This window comes from Leuciscus leuciscus (assembly GCF_965113295.1).
Source record: "Leuciscus leuciscus genome assembly, chromosome: 11".
NCBI classification, from domain to species: domain Eukaryota; kingdom Metazoa; phylum Chordata; class Actinopteri; order Cypriniformes; family Leuciscidae; genus Leuciscus; species Leuciscus leuciscus.
This window is the reverse complement of record NC_138735.1, coordinates 20,478,303-20,503,827: the sequence shown is the minus strand read 5'-3', so window position 1 is coordinate 20,503,827 and position 25,525 is coordinate 20,478,303. Positions and strand designations below refer to the sequence as shown.

At 37.9% G+C, this 25,525-nt stretch overlaps 2 protein-coding genes across 2 annotated transcripts in view; one reads left to right on the top strand and one right to left on the bottom strand.

Annotated features, from left to right (window-relative positions):
• The window catches only part of flt1 (fms related receptor tyrosine kinase 1), a 30,580-nt gene extending 20,852 nt beyond the window's left edge, over positions 1-9,728 (top strand). The window contains exons 14-30 of the mRNA XM_082184039.1: positions 1,135-1,281; positions 1,370-1,498; positions 2,409-2,515; positions 2,608-2,743; positions 2,826-2,930; positions 3,495-3,608; positions 4,269-4,357; positions 5,076-5,205; positions 5,450-5,547; positions 5,636-5,758; positions 5,850-5,961; positions 6,926-7,025; positions 7,114-7,219; positions 7,310-7,419; positions 7,572-7,638; positions 7,718-7,800; positions 8,378-9,728. Of these exons, the coding sequence (XP_082040165.1) occupies positions 1,135-1,281; positions 1,370-1,498; positions 2,409-2,515; positions 2,608-2,743; positions 2,826-2,930; positions 3,495-3,608; positions 4,269-4,357; positions 5,076-5,205; positions 5,450-5,547; positions 5,636-5,758; positions 5,850-5,961; positions 6,926-7,025; positions 7,114-7,219; positions 7,310-7,419; positions 7,572-7,638; positions 7,718-7,800; positions 8,378-8,492 (1,871 nt within the window). The 3' untranslated portion in view covers positions 8,493-9,728. The remainder of the gene's footprint in view (positions 1-1,134; positions 1,282-1,369; positions 1,499-2,408; positions 2,516-2,607; positions 2,744-2,825; positions 2,931-3,494; positions 3,609-4,268; positions 4,358-5,075; positions 5,206-5,449; positions 5,548-5,635; positions 5,759-5,849; positions 5,962-6,925; positions 7,026-7,113; positions 7,220-7,309; positions 7,420-7,571; positions 7,639-7,717; positions 7,801-8,377) is intronic.
• On the bottom strand, positions 9,642-24,799 carry pan3 (poly(A) specific ribonuclease subunit PAN3). Its single transcript, XM_082184040.1, has 18 exons — positions 24,112-24,799; positions 22,224-22,345; positions 22,018-22,087; positions 21,850-21,920; positions 20,117-20,261; positions 19,714-19,949; positions 19,516-19,620; positions 19,348-19,405; positions 18,846-19,007; positions 18,459-18,575; positions 17,900-18,001; positions 16,451-16,616; positions 14,145-14,232; positions 13,640-13,779; positions 13,343-13,472; positions 12,607-12,671; positions 12,355-12,493; positions 9,642-11,531 (listed from the first exon to the last, which is right to left on the bottom strand). Exons 1-18 carry the CDS (start codon positions 24,476-24,478, stop codon positions 11,391-11,393), a joined length of 2,424 nt encoding a protein of 807 aa, XP_082040166.1. The 5' UTR covers positions 24,479-24,799; the 3' UTR covers positions 9,642-11,390.
• Positions 24,800-25,525: the final 726 nt, after the last annotated feature.

Sequence of the window (25,525 nt, the reverse complement as noted above, 5' to 3'; positions counted from 1 at the left end):
ATCCCTTTATGAACTTTTTGAAGCGTCTAGTTGTGTAGCTGTCAATCGAGGGACAGAAATCTCTCAAATTTCATCAAAAAGATCTTCATTTGTGTTCCGAAGATGAACGAAAGTCGGGTTTGGAACGGCATGAGGGTGAGTAAATGGCTGTATGGAAAAAAGTGGGTAACTGTATTATTTAAATGTTATGGTAAATAATAGTTTTAAAACATCTGCAGAAGTGAGGCACAGAAGCCATCAGACTTCTCTCAGATACTAATTTTGAGTCCCCTAAGGATGTGCTTGCAGACACCCACACATTTAGAGACAGAGGCGGAAAGAGAAACAAAGAGAGAGGGAGAAAGACAGAGCGAAACAGGGTCCTTGGGAACTAGAGCTTCCTGTAGCCCTTCTCTCCAAGGCTGTGTGAAGCAGAACCTCTTTGGTGTGGGAATGAGATCTAGTCAGGAGGAAGAGTGCACAATGGCACTTCCCACTATGCCACATTTACAGGCTGATTCACATGGCCAAAGAACAATCAGCCAATCAGCCACTGTCACAGAACGAGGAAAGAGACAATAATCAATTGTGTCCCAGGGGAAAATATCTGAAGTAGAAGTCAGATTATTATTCCCCTCTTTTGCTAGAGTTATGAAATCAAGCTTCATGTGAAGGATCCCTCCTTCCTCAAGGACCCTTGGGATTTTTGTTTCATGTTAACCTGGAATTATCTTATATTAATCTACATACATTTGACGCTATATTTGTAAAACTCTCAACAGCTAACCCGGAAATATCAGTTAAGTCCATGAATGTGTCTGAATGCTGAATGTGTCATTAAGACCAATAGAGGGACTAAATGGCACAAGTCCAGTGGCTGCTTTTCAAACATTCCAGGCCTTAATCTGCAATGAAAGAAATACAACCCACGGTCTATTCACACTTCTGTAACAATAGCGAACTACGTAGCCTGTAAATCACTCAGCTGCTTTATAAGGCGGACGTGTTATGCTAAGTGCCCCATGTGACTGTCGTGGCTTCCGTCAATCTCCCAGAGGTGTTTTTGATCTTTTTTGATTAAACTGATTCAGTGGATGTGGAACATCATGCGTAATTGACCCCTGACCCAAACCCTCTTTGTCTCAAACTGTACAGTTCTGCAGGCGCCTGTGTTGCTGCGAAATCTGAGTGATCACAGTGTTAATGTAAGCAGCTCGGTCACACTCCGCTGCCCCGCTTGGGGAATTCCACACCCCCGGATCACATGGTATAAGGACCAAAGGAAGCTCCAGCAGGTGTCTGGTGAGACTAAAAGGTGTACTTTTTGAGTACTTATTTTAAGAATCCCGTAAATGAATATATTACATACCTGTTTTTTTTTTATTGACAGGAATTATGTTTCCAGAGGAAGGGACTATACATATCGACCGAATTACGGTTGAAGACCAGGGACTTTATACCTGTGAGGCCACCAATGAGAGGGGGTCTGTGGGGAGCTCCGCACACATTTGGGTTCAAAGTAAGCTACTGCTTTGACAGGGGCAAATTCACTCATTTTAATGTGTAGTATTATGTAAACTCTTATCTGTTTTATGGCAAGTGTAAATTTCATAGTAATAATACTAATAAGAAATAACTGTAGCTCCAAAACATGGAACAGTACTCGCATTTTTGATCAAAGGATTACCATAGGAATTTATTGGATAATTGTACTTGACTTTCCAATTTTGTTCTATCTTTTGTTTAATATTTTAATTGATCAAATGTGACAGTAAATATGTCTACATTAATTGTTTAAAAAAAAAACTATTTAATTCTGTTTTTTTTTACTTTATCCATCAAAGAATCTTTCAAATTTACTACAAAAATAATCAGTACAACTATTTTAGACATTGTAAACATAAGTAGATGTTGCTTGACACAAATCAGCATATTAGAATGATTTCTGAAGGATCATGTGCATGACTCTGAAGACTGGAGTAATGATGCTGAAAATTCAGCTTTGCCATCACAGTAATAAAGGTCATTATAAGATATATTCAAATAGAAGACAGTTATTTTGAAACTGTAAGAATATTTCACAATATTACACAAAGATAAATGCACAAGAGACTTTTTTTTAAACTCACACTCCCTTATTTGCTCTTTTCGGATGCTTCTAAACTCAGCGCTGAGAGGAGACGTTCACGCTGTTCTCTTTCCGATAGGTCAGGAAGGAAACTGTCTCCCATTTTCATTTCCCACAGATGGCCTTGGCTTTTCAACCCTTAAACTGTTTACCTATTTCTATGTAGGTTCATTTGTTTAGCTGTTTCTATAGAGGCGAATGCATTACTCATGATCTATAAGGAGTTGTCATGCTCATGGGGGACGAATCCGATCCAGGTCATGTCCGACTCTTTTTCAACACTTATTTATGTATCCTATAGGTTCATCTGAATTCCTTTCTCTGGAGATCCCGACTCTAGCATGTACATGTGTTGTGGCCACTCTCTTCTGGCTGCTTCTTACACTGTTAATTCGGAAACTCAAACAGGTGAGAGCCGGTTAAAACGTTTGAAGGCCAAAAAAAATACTTATATTACTGTACCATGTAATATATATCTATATTATGTGGGTCATTCTCAGCCAAACTCCACTGATGGCAAAGCAGAGTACCTGCCAATCACCCTGCACCCAGGGGAGGAGCCTCTGCTTGAGCACTGTGACAGGTTACAGTATGACTCCGCCCAATGGGAGTTTCCACGTGACCGCCTTAAACTGGGTAAATAGTGTGTTTGCTTTATAAGTTGTGTTAATGCTGTTATGAAGTATACTGATATATGGTGTATTGTCCCGTTCTCCAGAAAAGCCCCTGGGGCGAGGGGCATTCGGGCGAGTAATGCAAGCCTCAGCTTTTGGCATTTGTAATTCAGTCAGCTGCACCACAGTGGCCGTCAAGATGCTTAAAGGTATATTCTGAAACATTCTGATAAAATACAGGTGTATTATGTAAAGGCAGAGGTCTTCAGCCCTGCTCCTGGAGCAGGTCCTGCAAAGTTTATTTCCAGCCTGCTTCACCACACATGTCTGTGTATTTTTCAAGCGATCCTGAAGACATTGATAAGCAGCTTCAGGTGTGTTTGAATGGGGTTGGAACTGAACTCTGCACGGTGGGTTCCCAGGGTCACAGTGATTTAGCAACGACATCCTGATCCTGGAACAGCATTCCTGTCCAGAAATTTTGTCCTAATCCTATCCCTACCCTACCCCTAAGTTATCCCTAAAGTCAGAGGGAAATGATAGGTGAACAACACTGATGTTGAAGCACCTAATCCTGGTTGTAAGCCTAAACTTGGCATAAACTGTAAACTTCAAATTGATTGATTGATTGATTGATTGAACAAAACATGTTGATCTAGGAACATGTTGTAAAATCGCATTCACTGGGTGCAGGGTTAAAGACTTCTGATGTAAGGTATTTAGTATGTATAGATGACTTATTGTCAGGAGTTATGACTGTGCTGTCCCTGCAGATGGCGCTACGCCCAGTGAACACAAGGCTCTGATGACAGAACTGAAGATCCTCAATCACATTGGTCATCACCTCAATGTGGTCAATCTTCTCGGTGCATGCACCAAACCAGGAGGTGTGAATGTTATCATTTCTCTGCAAACAAAAACCCTCAAAGTTTGTTTTTTCTTGATGCGAGTTATGAAACTGATCTCTAGTTTCAAGAAAAAAAGCTTCAAGATATGCATGCATGCACTACTGTTCAAAATGTTGGGGTCAGTAAGATTTTTTTAAAGAAATTAATACTTTTATTCAGCAACAATGCATTAAATTGACAGTAGAGACCTTTATATTGGCTTTAAAATATTAGTTTATTTAAAAAACTTGCTGTTCTTTTGAACTTTCTATTTATCAGAGATTACTGATTTTTTTATTTATTTTTTTATTGATAGTAATAAGAAATCAAGCTCAAAATCAGCATATCAGAATAATTTCTGAAGGATCATGTGACACTGAAGACTGGAATAATGATGCTGAAAATTCAGCTTTGCCATCACATATCAAATATATTACCATATAAAACAGCTCTTTTAAATTGTAATAATATTTCACAATATTGCTGTTTTACTGTATTTTTAATCAGTTTAAAAAATAATAATAATAATGCAGCATCGCTGAGCATAAGATACTTATTTCAAAAACATTTTAAAAAATCGTTTCGACCCCATATATATATTCACAGTACAGAGATGGATGAATGTTGTTGTATGTTTTACTTTTGTCTTGTTGTTTTTAGGGCCTCTGATGGTCATAGTTGAATACTGCAAGTTTGGAAACCTGTCTACATACCTTAAGAGCAAACGAGAGGTGTTTCTGTTAAACAGGGTTAGTCTATCTGTCTGTCTATCTATCAGTTTTCCTCAGTCATGACTAAAACAAAATCTTATTTTAGATCTTCAGAGTGTCACTCAGAAGATCTTATAAATGTCACAGCATTTTAACCTGGAAACTGTTGCTTTCCTGTATCGTGAGGTTTAGAGACCTATATATCTGCTGTCAAGTTTATAGTCTTCTCTCATTTCCTTCTGAAAAGAACAGACCAGTGTTTTACTTAGACAACAGAGGCATAGCCTACTTCCCTCTTTGTGACCATCTCTAAAACGGCTTACCTCCTTGAATGGCCTCTACAGAAGCTTCATACAAAGAGCAGTGTGTGTATGCAAAAGTCATAGAGTGATGATTCAAAATCAGAGGAACTAGTGATAAAATATGTGATACAAATGCAGTCCTTGTAATTGACTTATGTGGGTCACACTTTAGTTTGGGGAACACATTCACTATTAACTACGAATTTTGCCTCAATAAACTCCTAATTTCCTGCTGATTAATAGTTAAGATAGTTGTAGTTGTTAAGTTTTGGTTTTGGGATTAAGGGATGCAGAATAAGGCATTAAAATGTGCTTTATAAGTACTATTAAACAGTCAAAATGCTAATATAGCAATAATAAGTTAGTAAATGAGAATTGGCCCTCAAACTAAAGTGTTGTGCATTACTCACTAGAGATAGCTGCTCATTTCTTGTGTTTTTGTGTATCTGACTCAGGTGAACAGAGAAGAGGAGGGAATCATGATGGAGGGATGTAAAGGACGACTGGCCAGTGTGTCCAGCAGCCAGAGCAACGCCAGTTCAGGGTTTAGTGAGGAGAGAGCAGAGATCTCAGAGGAGGATAGTGGTGAGGTTACATCACACATATGATGTCATTTAAAGTCAGTCTTCACTAGTCTAATAATAAACCAGTAACCACTGATGAAAAAAGACAGTAAGGGTAGATAGTACAACAAAAAATTCAACACTATCGTTCAAAAATTATTTTATTCAGCAAGGATGCAAATGTTCAAGTTTTATAAAGCACATTTAAAACAACCTTGGTCGACCAAAGTGCTGTACAAAATTGCAATATTGTTTGTCTTGCTCAGCTTCTCTTCCTGAATCCATCAACCCTCTTCTGCTTGAAGACCTGATTTCTTACAGCTTTCAGGTAGCCAGAGGTATGGAGTTTCTCGCCTCTCGCAAGGTAAAGTTTCTTCCTTCCTGTTTACATGAGGGTATGTGAGAATGAATGTGACGGTGGTTGAATCACAAAGGTCTTTTCATGTTTTTAGTGCATTCATCGTGACCTTGCTGCCAGAAACATCCTGTTGTCCAACAACAATGTGGTGAAGATCTGTGATTTTGGCTTGGCTCGAGACGTATACAAAGACCCAGACTATGTGCGCAAGGGAGATGTGAGTGTACTGCCATCGGTAAATCAATGTCAGTGGTCAACAACATAAAGTAAAGGGTCAAATGTGAGTTATGAATGTGTTTTGCCATAAGGCACGGTTACCACTGAAGTGGATGGCGCCTGAATCGATCTTCGACAAAGTCTTCACCACTCAGAGTGACGTGTGGTCGTATGGAGTTCTGCTCTGGGAGATCTTCTCACTTGGTAATTCCATACATCGGTCAAGCGTTCAGCACGTCACCGTTGATTTTTTTCATAGCACAACCCCTTTGAAATATGACACAATAGAACAATTGACCTTTGTCTCTCCAGCAGGCCAGTGAGGTCATAGCAAGAGAATGAAAGTGAGGAAAACTTGTTAGGAAACATGAAAGTGAAACTTTTAAACAAAGTTTTTAAAGTCACCATGAAATCTGGGTTTTTGTTGTTAACTAAAACTACTAAAAAAAAATTTGTTCAATGAAATAAAGCTAAAATTAAAATAAAATATAAATATTAGTTGGGAAATTTCAACTAGAAGTTGCTTTGGCAATAAATTGAAATAAGTTTAACTAAAATTATTAACTAGAAAAAAAAAACAAAGTCATTAAAACTGAAACTGTAATAAAAAATATATATATTTAAACCCAAATAACAAAAAAAATAAAAATGAATAATTACTAATATCGTTTTATTGTTAATTATTGATCTGTGTACATCATTATTTATTAAAAATTCATGTGGCTTTTTCAAAAACTTTAATCAAAATAAAGTCCCCTCCCACTTGCAGCGACAACCTGTCACTCACATGACATCACAGCAATAGTCAACGACAACGATCCAACGATCCAATCAATTCCTGATGGACAAAATAGTCCCGCCCTACATTTTTTCTCATTCAAATAGATGTTGTGGTGACACATCAGGTCCTCCCTCGAAATCAAGTCTCTGTTAGGACCCCAAGCGATCCCATTGGCTTTGAACTAATGACTATTAATGTCTGTATTAGTTACAGACACCCAATTAGCCTGATAGCTTAGTTTAGTGCAAGAAATTACATTCAATTTGTTTTATAATACACCATATGGTAACCTATACATATTTTAAATGAATAACGTTTGTATGTTCTTAGTAAATCAATCATCTCTCTCTGTGAACGGTCACATATAACAGTGTTTGTGATCTATAGGAGCGTCTCCGTACCCCGGGCTGAACATTGATGAGGAGTTTTGTCACAGACTGAAGCAGGGGACTCGGATGTGTCCTCCTGAGTACAGCACCCCGGAGATGTGAGTTCTCACACGTGAATACACTGTATAAAGCATGAACAAATACCAATACATTTATGATAATGAGCTTGTGGGATTTGTCTGATAGTTATAGCATCATGTGGGCATGCTGGGAAAATAACCCTGAGGACAGACCTTCTTTCACTGCTCTAGTGGAGATACTGGGAGACCTCCTGGAGACCTGCGTCCAACAAGTGGGACATAATTATTGTGTGTTTATTAAGACATTTTCCCAGTGGGGACATTTGGCTTTCAGAAGTGAAATTTTCTTTCTTGCGTAATAGGACGGAAAGGATTATATTCCGCTAAACACTTTTATTTCTGGAGAAGGAAACACCGTCACGGCGCACCTCGACCAGAAAGACATAAGCCAGAAAATGCTGGGAACTTTAAGGTACGAATGTCTTCATATTTGAAAAGATCAACTGAATATGTATTCAAAATATAAAATATATTTGAATTTATTTGAATAATTTATTTGTAAAAAATAAAATCTTGATTATTTTAATTTTATTCATTATTTATTTGAATTTGTATATACTTTAGCTACATCAACTCAGAGAAAATCAAAGCCATCGACACTTTTGAGGATCTCCACAAAGAAATCCCTGATGTAAGTTTTAAAATATAGTTGCATTTCACTCAGGTAAAGTTGTTGGGACTAACTTTTTATTTTACTTTTGGACAACCAGTCTGACAGTGGAATGGTTCTCCCTTCTGAAGAGTTGATTCAGGTGAAATGGACAGACAGATTCAAAACCAAGAAAATCACCAAGTAGGTGCCACAAGACTGGCCTCGATAATCTGCCACGCTACCGTTCAAAAATGTGGGGTCAGTAAAGACATTCAAAATGCTACAAAAGATTTCTATTCCAAATAAATGATGTTCCTTTCAATTTTACAATATATTCATCAAAGAATCTTGTATGGATAAAAACATTATCATGGTTTTCACAGACATGTTAAGTAGCACAACTGTTTTCAACATTGATAATTCAACATAAAATGATTTCTGAAGGATCATGTGATACTGGACTAGATGCTGAAAATTCAGCTTTGACATCAAAGGAATAAATAACATTTTAAAATATATCCAAATAGAACTCCATTATTTTAAATTGTTTATACCCTTGTTTTATTTTAAACTGTTTTACTGTATTTTGATCAAATAAATGCAGTCTTGGTGAGCATAAAGAGCACATCTCTAAAAACATTTTTTTTGTTTTACAGAACTCAAACTTTTGAACGGTAGTGTGCCTAAATGAATGTGTGAATAACAAACATTGCGTTTTATATAATTAAATGTATGTAATTAGTTACATAAAATGAGGTCACGGCCTTTTGTTTTGCAGGTTATTCTCCAAATATCAAAACCAGCGCATGAGGCTGCCGGGAAAAGTGCTGCCTTGTATGAACAGCGCCCCCTGTTGTCATAGAGAGGTGCTGCTCTTCCCCTCCAGACTATGAAGCTGCTCTCCTCTACCGCAGTTTCTAGGCTGCCATGGTCACTCTTAAAAACACTGCTAATCTGGACTATTTTGCTTTCAGTTCCTTTTCCATGTTAGTTACGTCCTGCCAAAGCAGTATTTCGAGTGAGTCTCTTATTCTTCTGAGATTCTCTGCACACACCCACACCTTATATATATATATATATATATATATATATATATATATATATATATATATATATATATATGGAAATTTCTATTTTAAAGGGATGGTTACCCAAAATGAAAATTCTGTCATCATTTACTCACCCTCAAGTTGCTCGAAACCTGTATGAATTTCTTCTGTTGAACACAAAAGACGATATTTTAAAGAACATTGGTAACCAGACAGCTGACGGTATGTAAGTTAATGGCTACCGTCAACTGTCTGTTACCAACATTCTTCAAAATATCTTCTTTTGTGTTAAAGAAATTCATACACAACACTATGGGGGTGAGTAAATGACAAATTTTTCATTTTTGGGTGAACTATCCCTTTAAGATGTTAATATTTTTTAAGTTACATTTTTAAGGTTTTCGGCAGTCTTGAACATTTTCAGGATTGTGTTTTATGAACTACTGATAAGAAATCCACCTGTGTTTGTTTTTAAACTCCTATCTCATCTACATACACTGTTTGAAACCTCTTTCATTTTGTTTTAGTAGTCACAGAGCAGCTAATATTATTTATGAGCTAGTGCAATGCATTTTATACAATCACTGCTTGTAGGTACCACATGTTTAACTGTAGAGCAGAGTTCATGTGCTGAAAGCCATATGCTGGAAAAGTTCACCGTAGACTATTTATTTACATTAGTAACTTCTGAAAATATTATATGAGAACAATGAGAACAGGACTTTTTAATATTGGTGGATTGGCAAAAAATGTTAAAGGGAAATAAAACAACTGGGATCACAGAAAACACTGACACATACATACTTTCTGCCATAAAACATTTGCACCATTCAAAACCATTCGGAGACTGGGTCTCTTTGCTGCTTTTTCAGTGCTGGTAATTTTTGTGGCATCTCCTCCACAGTTACAGACAAGTTCCTTTTTGCTGCTGCAGTGCGTCATAAGCTATTCAAGCGACAATCAAAACATAAAAAAAAAAAACACAAATGAATGTTATCTTTTATTAATCTTTATTAAAATACTGCTGTACACACAAATATTGCAAAAATGTGACAATAAACAAGAAGGGCATAAAACATACTGGGATGGTGAAGGAGGATTTCATGTGTGAATGTGTATGCATGTATGTGTCTGTGTCTGGAGTGCGTTCCACTGGAAGCTGGGTACATGATATGAGATTGCCTGTAAAACGTGTCTATTGGTGTGTGTGTGTGTGTGTGTGTGTCAGAAGGATACAGGCTTGGCACCATGTTCACCAAGTAGTCTACTGATCAGTTAAAAAAAAAAAAATACATTATTGAACTCACAGCATCCTTTCCCTGCTGTATCCTGCACCCTCTCGGTCCAGTGTGGCACACCCAAATCTGTGCTGCAAGTCGCGCCTGTTCCTTGACTCACGGATTGGGCAGTCACCAATGACAGGTCAGACACATTCAGTCATTGGCATATTCCTGTCAGGGATCATCCTGAGCGAATTCCAAACTGTTGTCCGGATGTTGTCACATAATTTGTAGGTCAAATCATAGCTAAACGAAAACAAAACCGAGAGAAACCAATACAATCCCAACTCGGCCAACCGTCCTGCTGAGATTGGTCCACAGAGACCAAGTGAGGTGAGAAACATCCCATCATGCATCTCTGTACGACAACTTTGTGAGGAATGGGAATGACAGTAACAACACAAAATGATATTCACTATATCCAAACCAATACTGAGGGGGAGCGGGAAAATGAACAAATGAGGGAAAAGAATTACAAAAAGGACAGAAACTTGTAATGCTCCACAACAGAGACGTAAGAAAGGGACATTCCACAAAGAGACAGAACTGGTTTCCCTTACTAGCGTGGTCCAGTTCTTTGGTTCCTATCACAAAAAAAAAAAAAAAATCATCCTCAAAATCTGATTTCAAAAAGCATCCACAAAATGAAAAAGGATGCTGCGAAATTCTGAAATAAACAACAATTTTACACAGCAAGAGGCGAGAGCACCCCTTTGTCAGCTCCAGCAAACACCGTGAATCCCCCTCGACGGCACGCAACCAGTAACGTCCCCTCCCGCCTCCAATTTGGCCGACTTTTAAAGGAGTCATTACATCAGAGAAGGAGTGGTGGCACGTTACCAATGCCACACATTCATAAGTGGTCAGTCTCATCAATTTGCCCAACCCAGTGGTTTGTCCCATCAGAGTTGAGGACCCTGCACACATGACCAGTGGTCTGTCCCAATTTGTAGTACCTCATTTAAAAAAAAAAAAGGCCGAGGATATGATGTGGGAAAACAGCGCTCTGTTTTACACCCATTTCATGTGTGAGGCCTCGGCCCTCAATGCACCCTGTGGGACACGCACGCACAATCACTTAAAAAGGAACTTAAAATGTTTAGTGCATCCTCCAAAGAAAAAAATAGAAAAAACAATATAGAAATAAAAGCAGGAAGTAAAGACTCTTTTTTTTTTTTTTTTTTTGACATTGTTCCCAAGTCTAAAAAAAAAAATCATCATCATTATTATCACAGCTCTCAGTTCAGTTCATAATTCTGCAGCTGTTGTTGTGAAAACTAAAAAAAATAAGCTTTAGAAAACAACTTTCTCTGGACAGAACAGTGTTTCTGACTGGAGGTGAGCAACCAGCTGGCTCTGCCCTGGTTGTGAGATCATCATTCTGCACCTATGATTCCAGGCTGTAGTGCAATGTGCTCTGTTTCAGGCAGTTCCAGCCCACTCCTGTGGGGATGGATGGGTGTTACAGGGGGCCGTTAGTGGCGGCCTGCAGTTCCTGGAAGGTGCTCTCAAAGCAGCGCTTCAGGTCTGAGTAAGTCACCACAAGCACGCTCTTCTCATCCCGTGACACCAGACTGATCTTCTCCGGAACTCCAGCATCCAACTGACAGAACAAATAAAGTTAGTTTGAGAGTAGTGAATTCATTAAACTAGCACAGCTGAAGTGAAGGTTACCATAAAATGTCACAATTATGCTTCAATGACAAATAAGAGGGTCCATGGTGAAGAATAAGAAAAATATTTAAAATGTGACAAGAAATCTACTGACTGTATTCATGTTGCTTTTGAAAAACCTTTACATCATTTTCAAGAAAAGTTTATTGAAATTGAATAGCTCTAAAAATGTCATGCGGTCTAACCGTCAAATCAAAATAATTTTTACAAATAGCATGAACTATTAATTCATAAATATTGTTTTTGAGTCACACCACTTTTTACAATCTGAACTAACCTTCCCTGGTCATAAAAAGGTCCAATTATCATTTTCATGTATATAAATATATACATCAGACTCATCTCATTGACCACTTGGTGTTTTTTTTCTGCATGTTGGTTGTACCACAGAACTTTAAAAATGAAAAAGCAGTTGCTACATTTTTATATTAGAAATAATTAAAGATTGACAAAGTACTTAGGGATAGTTCACCCAAAAATGTCTAGAACTATCCCCTACAAGAAGTTCTATTATCTAAAATTTATTTCTTTTAATGAGGCTTTTTTTTTCTTTATTGATATCAGGATATTTGCATCTCCTTGACATTTTTTACTTGCCACCTGCCCCCTCCAAAAAAAAACTAAAAAAAAGTTCAGCAGGTGTATTAAAGTCATTATCTATACACATTGCATTTTTTTAAATGTACCTTTCAATAAATTGATATATAGTCATTGACCAAACATATAACATGAGCTCCAATACACAAGCTCACCTTATTGAGACAGGACACGATGTGGCTGAGGTCGATCCAGGGCGTGCCCGTCTCTGTTACCTGGTGGAACAGGTGATCTCTGAAGAGCTTCAGCAGGTAACGGTCCCCAGTCTCAGACCATGTTGGGTCCTTCTGGAACCTACAAAAAATTCAATGTTAAAGTGAACCATTTTGGAAGCGTTTTGTAAAAGGTTGCCATTTCAGAAAGGTTTTAAGTGAACTCAATATTTTAGTTGTAATAAAAACCCTTACTCTGGTCTCTCGTTGATCGTTCCCAGTTTAGCCAGAAGGCGGAACAATCGGCCATTTTGAACCTCCTGCAAAATAAAATTGCAACATTTTTGAAAAAAAACAACAATTGGTTATATTGGGTGTGTGCAAGTGAGACTTTACAGAATATGAGAAGGGAAGTTAGAAAGGAAACCAGGTCATATTTAAACCTCTTTCTGCGTCACATTTGCACACACACCAAATGCAGCACAGCACTAAACAAATGCAACGGACACGGCACTGTTTAAAAAGGCCATTCTCATGAAGAAAAATGAGTTAAATTGCAACAGTGCATGTTTGTAGGTGTTTGCAGCAGGGTGGTCAGAAATGTCTTCACATATCTGATATGAGTATATATAAATAAAAGGACGAAAGCAGAAGAAAGAGCTGAAACTGTCCAAAATATTTTCGGCAATCACACCATCTCTCATCTCAGCACATACTAGATAATGGCATACTACGTAAACTAGATAGCCTGGTCTGAAAGGGCGTTTCTTTTCGTTTCCTGCACTGCTATTGAACCTACAGCCTAGCTGTGAGTGAGACGAGATCAAAAAGTGAGAGAAACAAAATATGACAAATACAGCATGACTAGTGTAGTCCAATTTAAATCAAATTAAAGGGTACTTCACTGCTGGATAAATGGGCTTTCAATAAAAATAAAAATAAAACATTGTGAAACTGGTGCTACCCGACTAGAGAAAACATGTATGAGTACCTTAGCCAAGTCCTCCTCAATGACATCGTTCCTCATTTGCGAGGCATCAAGTTGAGTGTAAAATCGTGCTCCAATCATGGGCATAATGTCATTGACGCTGCGCAGACGGCTCTGTTCTGACAGCAGGTACCTGAATATTGAAACATGACCAAAAAAAATGTGCATTAGTTTGAATGTGGGGTCACAAGTGTGAATGTATGCCTACATGCACATTAATAAACAGTCTTATTAAAACCACAAACTGCCATGTGTCACACTATAACCACTTTGAGAGAATTTAGACAATATCTAGCCCACAGAATGAGGTTCTTGAGGTCAGATGAGTAGTTGATTGACACCAGCTCCATGGCCTTCTGCAGATTCTCTCTCTGAATGCCAGCTAAAGAGTTACAAGCCAAGGCCAACACCACCTTCCCCAGGGAGATAAGATCTGCTTGCTGATGGACACAAAGAGGAACAGCAACTGATGAAACCGAGTTTAGACCCAGTGTAAAACGACAATCACATAGGACAAACTATTTTTTTACTCCACAACAATGACAATTCGGCTTTGCCATCACAGGAATAAATGAAATATATTTAAAAGAAAAGTTATTTTAAATTATGATCATATTTCACAATATTACCATAATTTTTAGAGACTTCTTTCAACAATAACAACAACAAAAATCTTATATCTGACTATAAAAATGACCTAATCTTAATGAATCTGAACGATAGTTTATGTAAACAAAACATGATTAAATGCAGATAAGCAGTCAAGAAATGTATGTGATGGGCATAACACTATGTTTGGGTGTACCTGGTACTGGGGCATCAGCGCCAGGTGGTTGGTCTGACTATTGTCAAATGTTAAGACATCAAACATTCCTACACAGTTGACTCGTAACCTACGGAGAAACAACAGATATTTAGCAACGTTTGTGTTTGCATGTTTTTATTTGTGCAAACTCTGCTCAGAGAAGCAGATTAACAGGTAGTGTGTAATAAAGGAACAGCAAAAACAATCTAAAAGTGAACTTCTCCATTCACCATTTATGGATAGAAAATAGAGGCCCCACAGAACACTGACCGATCTGTGGTTTGACTGTCCTTAATTTCAGAAGTCTTATCAAGAAGAGTCTATAGTTCTTTAACCAGTTATTGTTTGCACGATTAGGTCAGGTTTCGGCTGGTCCCACTAAAGAAAATGCAAAAATATTGTAGCGAACAGCACATTCCAGGGCCAAGTTTATGGCCAGACCCCTCTCTGTCTCTCTACATTTAGATTGGATCTTGGTGGACTAACATAAACAAACTGTCCAACGCCAACAGATAAAGATGCTAGGACAACAGCCAGACACCTCTCAAAGGGCAAGACGACATCTAGTACCAAGCCTGGGAAGGACAGGACTTCTCATTGGTCCACATACAGTTTCTGCCCTTCACCCATTTAGATGTTGGCCTGTGACTGCCATACAAATTCTTAAGACCTCCGGATGCAACAGCGGGTGAAACAAAGAAAAACCACCATGATCCATCCAAATCCATTCATAACTATGTTTTGAAACCTTAAAACTGATGTAAACAACACACATCCATTTCATACTTATTCAGATAAATAAGTATCCTCAGTGCCAGCTGTTTGTAATGCAACATCTTACACAATTCCAGCTGTTAATGTACAAATGAATGAATGCATGACAGTTTAATCTTGTTTGAACTCTATTTGTTTATAATATTGCCAAAGGTATTCTGGTGGTGGTTCGGAAAGTGAGAAATGCATTGGTAAAACTTTAAAGACTTCTAACTGTTTGCTTTATGCAAATGAGTTTAATAGGGGAAAGAAGGGTGGGCCACACTGTGTGTCCCCTGTGATGCCAGCAGCCAATCACAGCACTGGAATGGAGAAGCACCAAATTGCAATCTCCTCCTCATCGTAAAGGGATAAAGGTACCCTTTCAACAGACCCTTCTTGTTCGGAGTCTTTGCTTAAAGGGTGAGACATAACAGATATATTGTTTTGAGTCTGTCCTCCAAGGATGAGACATAACAGATATACCGTTCTGAGTCCCGGCCTGCAAAGCGGAGAAATAACATATATACCGTTCTGGGTCTCAGTCCTTAATTCCAGATTAAGGACCTTCTGCACCTACTATAGGGCCTCATCTGCATGTTCCAGATTTTAGGACCCTTTGATGCTGCAGGAGATCAGTATCCCACAGATCTTCATCTTCAAGGCTGTTGAAACAGATTCCATCTCCTTTCCCCCCTGCATTGTCACCCACAACCAGTGGAAGAAGTCACCGCAATCGGACTGCTCACTCGACCAAGTGGAATGTAAATATCATTTTACCAAACCCCTTTCCAGAGACCTTGGCATTTTTGTATATTATCAGTAGATGTACAGAGGTAAATAACTGATGCTAGTTAATAACAAATAATCTTTCATTTATTTGTTGCATAATAAGGTTCTTCACCTTATTACTTTCAGAGAAACAACAGTTTATCTTTCCATAAGATAACGTAACTCTTCCGTAGCCACACTCAACTTAATCACTTGTATTTTATGCATCTTATGCACTTTATTCCTTTATCATTCATGGTATTCATTTGGTAGTTGTTTTAGTTATTCTTGTTTATCTTTTGTTAATAAAATTTATTTTATTACACTTGTGTCTTCCTTGTGATGATAATATAGAAGAGGCTCTACAAGTTAGCAATCTCACCAATCTTTCAGATAAATCAGCTGACCAACTCGCTCCACTTTACATTAATTCTAAATGATTGAACAGCCTCCTGTTAGGAGTGTTCTCCTACTACCAAGGTAAAAGACCTTGACTGATGCCCCAAACTAAGAGAGGGCAAAGGTGGTCATCTGATGTACTCATAACCACACCTTAAGTGACGTGTGATCCAAAAATCACAACATTATCGGTGACGTGAGTACCAATCACTACATTACTTAGCGTCCTTGGATAAGCGAAAGTAAAATCACTACAATATATCAACATAGTAAATCCTTTAAACAACTGCCAAACATTGCTGATTTTAAATTATTTCAAACACATTCAACTGATTCCCAGCAGTTACATGAATATAGTTCTGGTTTAATTGAGTAATATGTACCGTGTCTTTCCAGTGATCAGGATCTTACTAGGGTCCATGACCCTGCAGGCCAGCCCAGCTGTGTGAATGGTGCGCAGTGCCGAGCTCAGCTGGACGATATAGGCCCAAATCAGAGACTCCGGTAACAGGCCCGCATGTTGCCGTGGAGGAGGGAGCTCATGCTGCCCTAATCAAAAAATAAATGAATAAATCAAATTTAAATAATTAAAATGAAATATAAAAAGTGTTGTGGGGGGGGGGGGGGGGGGGGGGGGACGCATTACAAGCAATGCAAAATCAGATGACTTTTGTCAAGTAATGAGTAAAGTAATGCATTCATTTTAAATTTACAACAAAATATCTGAGTTACTTTTTCAAATAAGTAACGAAAGTTACTTTGTTTTTCCATTTATTGACTGTCACCTCTCCTGTTTCCATGTTGAGAGAAATCGGAACAAAATGCAGAGGCGTTGTGAGTGCGCAGTGTAAACATGATGCTTAGTGTAGTTCTAGATGTGATCATGCATTTACTCATCTCACTTGCACAAAAACAGATTCAGTATTCCTCAAAATGAATAAAAACAGTGAAACAAACTCAGAATATTTTGCAAACCTGTAATACTTATGTTAAATAATACAAATATACTTTATGCATTTAATCTCACTTTATTAAACAATGTCTTTGCAGCTGAACTTTGACGATCTTATTCAACCATACTACTGAACAAAAATGACTTTAGTTTAGATAAACATCACATTTGCATTTAATTTTAATGCAGCACAGCTGTAAAAAGTTTGAGCTGCGCCCTCTACTGTACAGGTGTGAAAAACAAGCCCAGCCCAGGTGAGATAAAGTATTGCAAAAGTATTTACGCATTACGGTCTGTATGAAGTAACCAAGTAACGGAATTAGTCACTTTTTAGGGAGTAACGCAATATTGTAACATTACTTTTAAACGTAACTTTCCTCAACACTGATTATAAACACATAATTAAAAATGTACATTGGAACAACCAACACATTAAACGAATGTCTAAACCCTGTGATCGTATGCTAGCTGACAAATAAACATGGGCAATAAAACTTTTTTAGCGCCAAGGTTTTAGATAAAGTTTTATATCAATATATATACGAATAAGTGTATATTTTTAGATGTTGTGACCCACCCTGATAAGCACGTTTTATGGTTTGAGGCTGCACCGTAGTTAATGCAGCGCTGCAGCTGTTTATAGCTAAACGTCATCCCTGGGTTTTGCTTCCTCTGGCAGTCTTGAGCTTGCAGGTACTGAACCTACCTGAGAAAGCATCGGTTTCAACCACTCCTTCCTCTTTCCTCGCTACATGTTCACAAAGACGCAACTGCCACCAGACATTTGACATGCTCTGCATATAACGGCTGTATCCTCTCACACACACACACACAAACAGAAACAACTGAGCAAGAAAAAAAAAAAAAAAAAAAAACTCACCCCACTTTCTTTTTGTGAAGTAAGAATCCGCTGCTGGATCATTGAAGTGCCTGCTGAACATGGTCTCCGCCCCCGCATGGAAGTCATAGGAGAACACCAGTGCTGTGGAGAGCAGAAGTGATTCATATATAAAGTCTCTAACAATGCAAAAAAGTCTCTAAGTATGACAATTTTGTTTAAAATACACATGGTTTTAAAAAACGTATAATATTTTCCCAAGTATTACTATTAACAAACAATTAATATGCATTAATATGAATAAACATTTGTGTTAAATTTTTTTTAAAGAAATGGGTCAAACTACCTATGATTTATTTTTCTTTATTATGAAACATCAGAACAGATGTGTTACCCTGACAATAAATTTATGCCCCCACCAACCAAAAATAAAAATAAAAACAAAAAAGCTGTAACCAAGACAAAGTGCATTTTTAATGTATTTTTGAAATAAAACATGAGCATCACTTCATTGACATTAAGTTGAGAAACCAAAAGCTGTTCTGCACAATAGTTTGGATATGCACATGCCCAGTCATATAAAAAGCAAACTTATTCGTACAGTGGTCTCCAAATGCTTTGGTGGTGAAGACCTCTCGGAGGGTCACAGTATTGGAGTGCTGAATCTTCTTCCACATGTCTACCAGCATCATACACTTGGTGTTGACCAGCCTGAAGCCTGTTAATGCATAAAAGTAATTTCCAAAGTTACACGTGAGTACTAAACAAAACAATTAAGTGTGCTACCACTGCTTTCTTTATTGTTTTGGTTTTCCGATTTTTTTAGATATATTAAGTCTTGATACTTTCACGACCATGAGTACTTTAAAACATTCTGAAATTGTTTTCATTTTTAATTATGTTGTTCAATTGGTTAACACTTAATTAAAAACAAAAGTGTTCAAAATCTCTACAGGAATAGCTGTAGATAAAACACTTAATGCCTCACCATGTATCCTCCTGAGGCAGTAAGGCAGGTCATCTTTGCTGTTGACTGCCTTGTAACAGGAAGTGATGTAACTGAAATTGCTGGTTTTCTGAAGACGGTTGGGTGGGGGAAGAGGTTCCAGGGGAAAGAGGCTGTGGTAACTGTCTACCTCAGATGGCACTCCTAAAGGTGAGATGGAACAGCTGACTTCAACATACAGCACACCGGTACTCACATACTGCAAACTTCATACTATTCAAACATACTGCAAAAAAAAAAAAGGATTTTATGTGGATATGGGTATAGATATGGATGACACAGGTGGATAACCATGTAAATACTTTTCAAAATAATCAAAATAAAGACAGACAGACAAAGGATGTGGTTTTCTTCTCAGACAGCAGGTGAATCCAGATGCGCGGACCACAAAACAGACATTATAACTGAACAGTTGCTAAGTTGTCCATTAAAACAAAAACGATGTTAACATATCATGCCAACACAAGACAAACCACATCCTTACCAGTGTTCTCAGACTGATCTATCTGTGCCATCGTTATTAAATGCCTGTTAATCAGCTCCTACAAAAGACAAACATAGGTGTTACAATAAATAAGTGAAAAATATGACAACAAATCACCAACTTTTAGACAACACTGGCTAGCACATGAGGGCAGAAACGGCAGAATACCTGTCGGAGTTCGTCAGCCATAAAAAAGGATGGCGCATTGGCTTTTGGCTGCATGTATGCCACATGAGGTGCCGTTTGTGGATACATGTGATACGTAGGGAACACCTGAAAATTAAAAAAGAAAAAGAAGATAATTCAGGTAAATCAGGTTAAGACAATAATAGTGCACAGCAAACTCCCAATTTACATGGACCATACCATTCCAGCCAAGGGAGCAGGGGTGTTATCGGTATAGAAGTAGGTTGTCCCGCCTACAGTCTCCTTTTGAATTATATGGGCTCCACCTCCCGGGTCAGACGCAGTGGTGGGCACCATGTAATTGGCTGGGTTGGGGTTGGGGTTGGGTGTATGGCTGCGCCGCCGCGGGGCTGGGGAGGTGTGAGGGGTGATTTTGGGGGAGTGGAGAGGCGATGACCCAGCAGAGAGGGACATACCTGTCCAAGAAACCACACATTAAAGCCTGATTAAAAACAGATTCACAAAAAGAAGACCACAACCTAACCTAAAAGATCATACACATTAAAAGACTGAATAGAAATACAAAGCATAAGATAAGACATGTTTAGCAAGACAAAAACAGAAAAAAAGAAGAGTCACTGACCAGGTGCAAGAGCAGCCGCTGTGGAGCTGCTCAGGCCAGGATGAGGGAAGATGGGGGAGGCAAATGCTGGCACGGTTGTCTGAGATATGGAGGCCATTCGTGGGGCCCCTTTAGGGACGAATTCACTAGCTGTGGGGTTAGGAGCCTGCAAAAGAACCACAGATATAAACAGAACTGTAACGGTTTCACTTCAACAACTTCAAGAAAGTTTTCCCAAGTTAGGGACGTGCAATGCAAAAAAATTATCAAAATCAACTAATGTCTTAGGAACTCCTGTATAATTAGGCTGGTTTCTGACTCATTACTAATCGGTTTTCAAACTGGGTTCAAGTTATTTATTTATAATAAAAAATTTAATTGCAATAAATAAATAGATTAAAAAAATATATATATATAATAAACATAATTTAATAAAATAAATAACTAAAAGATTGAACACCATGTCTTAGGGGGAGTTTACATAAGATGTGTTCTTGCATTCAAAAACAACCAGATAGAGAGGAACAGACCACATGGGTCTGGAGCTATTTTTTACAGTCTATGGTCTGGAGACATGTTTATACCATGACATCATCTTAAAATGCAATGTCAGACACAATTTAATTGCAACTCATGTCCGTCTAAATGTATGTGGCTGTAGCATGACTGTGCATTAACCCTTTATGGTACGGAGTTGCCATATGGCAACAATTAATTTCTACTCATTTCCTTGTTATTCAGGAAAAAAATACAATATACTGCACCATGGGAATTAAAAGGGCAGGCCTTAAGGTAGTCAATGATGTGCTGTTTTTAAGTCAAATGACATGTGAATGTCCCTCCAAAACTCTCTTTCCCACTGTCACCCTCACACAGAAGACACCTGTTGAAGTGCTCCAGAAATTGCTCTATTAACCTCAATTCTAAACATCTCTTCTCAAGGCGGATTTTTTCCAGCACCTTTGATAAGTAAATTAGATATTTTTATTCACAAATAAACTTTGTCTAACATAGTTTTACTGTAAATTGAGAAAATATCAATGTTTCCATATGGCAATGCTGTACCACTATGGAATTGCAGTAATGTATTTTTCCATTGGGATTTTTATAGATAGTAGCATCATCATGATTGCAGTTATTTATTTATTTGAAGTGTTTATTGTAGTATAGTTGTATTTATGTATAAAAATGAATACAGCAATATTTTACGGAAAGGGCAATAGGAAGAGTGCAGAGTCAGCTCTTCAATGTGATAAGAGTGAGGAGGAGTTAGCCAAATGACAGGGAATGATATGAATTAAATGATAGGGATCTACTTATTTTTGGTTGCATGAGTTCCAAGTGTATCAATCTATCAATTTATTAAAGAAATGTGCATTTAAATAGAAAAGAAAATCATAATTTTAAAGAAAAACTACTTTTTTGACCATTTTTGAAATATTTCATGGTTAGAACATAATGCATACCATAGAGGGTTAATGCTGAGGAATTTGAATACAAAACGTATTGTTTTTCCTGTGCAAACTGACTAAAAGCTATAACACCGAATACTGTGAGAGTATTTTATTTATTTTTTAAGTTACTAATTAACAAGTCAGTTGTTGGATGACTAGTCTGACCCAAAATTTAAGTAGCATGAAACATTTTTATTTTCTTATGCCTTCTCAAAAGATGTTAGAAATACAGGTAATCTTTGCATCAACAAAATACCCAGTCACAATATTAACAGCATAACTGACATATTAAACACTCACTTTTCTCCTTTGTGATATGCTCAAAGCACCAAAATCACTGAAGAGAGATGATGTTGGGGAATTTACTGGATCTAAACGTGGAGTGGATGCATAAAAAATAGGTTTTTAAATCTTACCACAACAGCTTAATTGCCAAAACAAAAAAAATGCAAACAACTTTTATCACACCATGTGTGCTGTGGCTGAAGCTCTTGGCATCATTCAGCAGACTTGGAGAACTGCTACTGCTGGTCATCCTCTGAAAACACAAGCAACCATCAAAATGTGAAGTGTCCTATTATGAATCTCCACTGTGTGCTCAACTTGACAGACCCAGTTGCTAGTATCATACTGGTTTCCTATCACCACACACAGTCACTAGTGCTTTAAATTACCTGCATCATTGAATATTTGGACTCTGCTGGGCCTCCAAACCCATTAACTCCAATAAAAGAGCTGCTGAAGTATGAGTTGGTCAGACTGGCATCATTCAGAGCACCTCCCTCCATCCCAGGGACTGCAATAAAGAAAACATGTATGTGTAGCCTTTATGTTTACAACATCTTACTCAAAGTCCCATGTAAACCTTTTTCAAACTAAATAAATAATTTAAAATATTGGTTGCTTCAGTATATATTGTGAAAATGTACTCAGACACAAGCAAATCATATAAAGTGCCATCAAAACACTGGTGAACAAAATGCTTGCTATTACAAGATATTTCAATCTTGCATGTGGACAATGGCAGGTTCCTTCCTATGGCAAGCCATTTAACATTTATCCCTTAAAACTAGGGCTGGCCCCTAATAGTTGACGAGAAGAGGCTTGGTCAGGAAAGGAAAATTAAGGCCTACACCAGAGATTAATTTGGTGCAGAAAGCCAAAGCTTTTGAAAGCATTTAACCCAGCAATTATAAGTGATACATCTGGATGACAGCATCAACCAGGGTGGAATAGTTTGCTGCTTGGGTAAGTTATTTAAAATCTAATAGGTCACGTGTTAACGGATTTTGTTTTGCCACAGCCACTTTTTTATATGTAAAACTTTCTTTCAGAAAATAGTCATTTTGCAGAATTACTGGTCAATCTGTAAAATTGACCAACTCAGCGACCATTGTGCACATTTGCTGTAATTCTGCATTATAGTAAAAAAAAAAATTCACAAATGAAGTAATTACGGTCTGTTACATACATTTAACCGGCTACTGTGCCAGTCTAGTAATATTATTTACTGTCAACATGCTTGTTTGTGGTGGTGGAATCCAAAATGCCATGATCGCTGTTCACTGTCTATGATGCAGAAGTGTCTGTCGCTAATTTGCTTTGATCTGAGTGCTGTCCTGATGCGTCAGCTTAAATTAAGTTGTGTGTCATACGTTTTGCAACTAGGCCAGTTGTCACCATATTCCGCTGAAATGCACACCCCAATTGTGTAATGATGCAATTATTTGTAATGAGGATTTGCATTTTGTTTTTATTTTGGCGACAACTCTCAAACTCACTGTGCTGACTGCTTGTTGCCTTTCTTGTCAAAGTTAACTTATGCAGACGCAGTACTATAAAATAGGAGGGGGGGGTAAGCTAGGCTGATTTTAGGCTGAATTAACTTTTTTCCTGATGAGGGAAGGAGGTGAGAGGCCAGTTCACTACAGAGTCCTACATCTAAAATATATTTTCATTAAATTTCGTTTTTAAGATAAGGTTGTTATATTATAGTTTATTTATTTTGTATTTTAAATGCTCATTACTATGGTTTAGCATTTCTCCCCTGACTAATCATGGCTTGAATGAACGACTAACAGTTGACTAAGAAAATCTTTAGTTGGGGGCAGCCCTACTTAAAACTAACAGAAAAAATACCCTGGTAGTGTCTAATAATGACTATTTACATGTGAAACGGTTAAAAAAACTGTAATTAAAAAAACTGGAGTACTACAAGATAACGAAATACTGGTTTGTTTTAAAGGAATAATTGTAAAAATGGCTTGCCATACCTTCCAGTTTTTAAAAACTAGACAAATTATTCATTTAAAAAAAAACATTTTTGGAACCAGCAAAAACAGCACAGAGCATTAACTAAACGCTTTAGCGTGGTTTGTTCAAGTATGTTCGTCTTTCGTTTAAAAGTGCCTGCGCGCTGTGGAGTAACATGTTGAATTTCCCGTGTTGTTTTGGTGGCGAGAGGTAGGCCCGCGCTAAATCCACGACCTCGATTTAGACAAAAGCCGCCGTGTAGTAACAACAACAGAGAACAGTATACACTAGGCCTCAGTGCAAACTTACTGGACAACAGCTGTCCCTCCAGAGCTGTTCCCGCGGGACCGAGAGAATCGTTCTTTTTGGGGACGTTCGCAGGAGCACCACTGGCCGCACTCCCTCCAAGCACGTATCCCGCCGCCGTCACTGCTCCACCGGCCAGAGATAAAGACACTGGGCTTCCTCCTCCTCCTCCTCCTCCTCCTCCTCCTGCACTTGTACTACCACCGTGTAGAGAAAGGCTCGCCATGGATGGGTCCTCGTGCAGAAACTGGCATTCATCTCCGTAAAAACAAGTCTTGTCTTTCGCGTAATAACGACAGAATTTCACTTTCACACCCGGTATTCCGACACCCCCGAGCGGAGCAGCTGAAGCTGGGAGTCCACTGTTCATGGCACCGCTGCTGCTGCTGCTCCCGCCGGAAGAGACTTGCACATAGAGCGAAGTTTAGCAGCAGTATATTCTAAAACACTTGAAAAACAACGAGCACCTTACTGGACGTATAGCAATAAAATCAGCCTCCTCATCGAGCCAGATCATTAGTCATAAAGAGCCATACTTTTGTTGCCATGCTCTGATACTCGTTGTCGGGGTCCATAGCTGGCCTACAAGTCCATCAGCCTGGCGTTTGGCTGAGATCATGCTGTTGTTGTTGTCTTCTGTCTACACTTGTTCAGCTAAGCGCTAATAGCTCTGCTGTGCATGCTGGGTACGACCAGGACTGCAGTTCACACGAGGAGTCAGCAGGGGATTGATTTAAATCATAAAGCACTTATTACAATCATTGATTATATATTGACATTTAGCCTACTTTTAGAGTGTTGATGTTGCATTTTGAGCCTGAGTGTTTAAAGCAGCGAATTTTACTTTGCATTTTTTTTTACACAAATATATATATTAATTAATTTGGTATTTGTATCTATTTGATTTTAATAGGCCTAAATAATTATTGATCTTCATACATTTATTATTATTATGCAACCAATGAAATAGGAAATTTAGGCTATCTAACATCATTAATTCATAGAAACACTGTTCATTAACTTTAATTTTCCCTAGAATAAATTATATTTAAAGGTTTATTGTATCTGCTTAATTAAATTTTACTAGCCTATATTTAAGAGAGTTGTAATATTAAATTCCTCTATTTTAAGATTGAGTGCTTACAAATAGAGAGGTTTACCTTGCACTTTATATTCTCTCTCTCTCTCTCTCTCTCTCTCTCTCTCTCTCTCTCTCTCAATTCAATTGCATTTAAATGAGCAGGAAAAATAAAAAATGAACAAAGGAGAGCGAATTGTGTGCAGTCTCTTTTTCGCCAAGTAAATATTGAGCTTGTGCATCATTCTCCAGCTTTTTGAAGTTAGAACAAGTCATTTCAAATTTGGTTAAGAAGTATTTTCGAGTGTCATTATAATTAAGAAGTGTAGCTCTTGCCTA

Coding starts and splice junctions, on each gene's coding strand:
- pan3 (XM_082184040.1), bottom strand. CDS start 24,478: ATGAACAGTGGACTCCCAGCTTCAGCTGCTCCGCTCGGGGGTGTCGGA. Junction 22,088..22,223: donor CCAAATATTCAATGATGCAG/GTAATTTAAAGC, acceptor TTGTGTTTTCAG/AGGATGACCAGCAGTAGCAG. Junction 19,621..19,713: donor CTGCTCCCTTGGCTGGAATG/GTATGGTCCATG, acceptor TTTAATTTTCAG/GTGTTCCCTACGTATCACAT.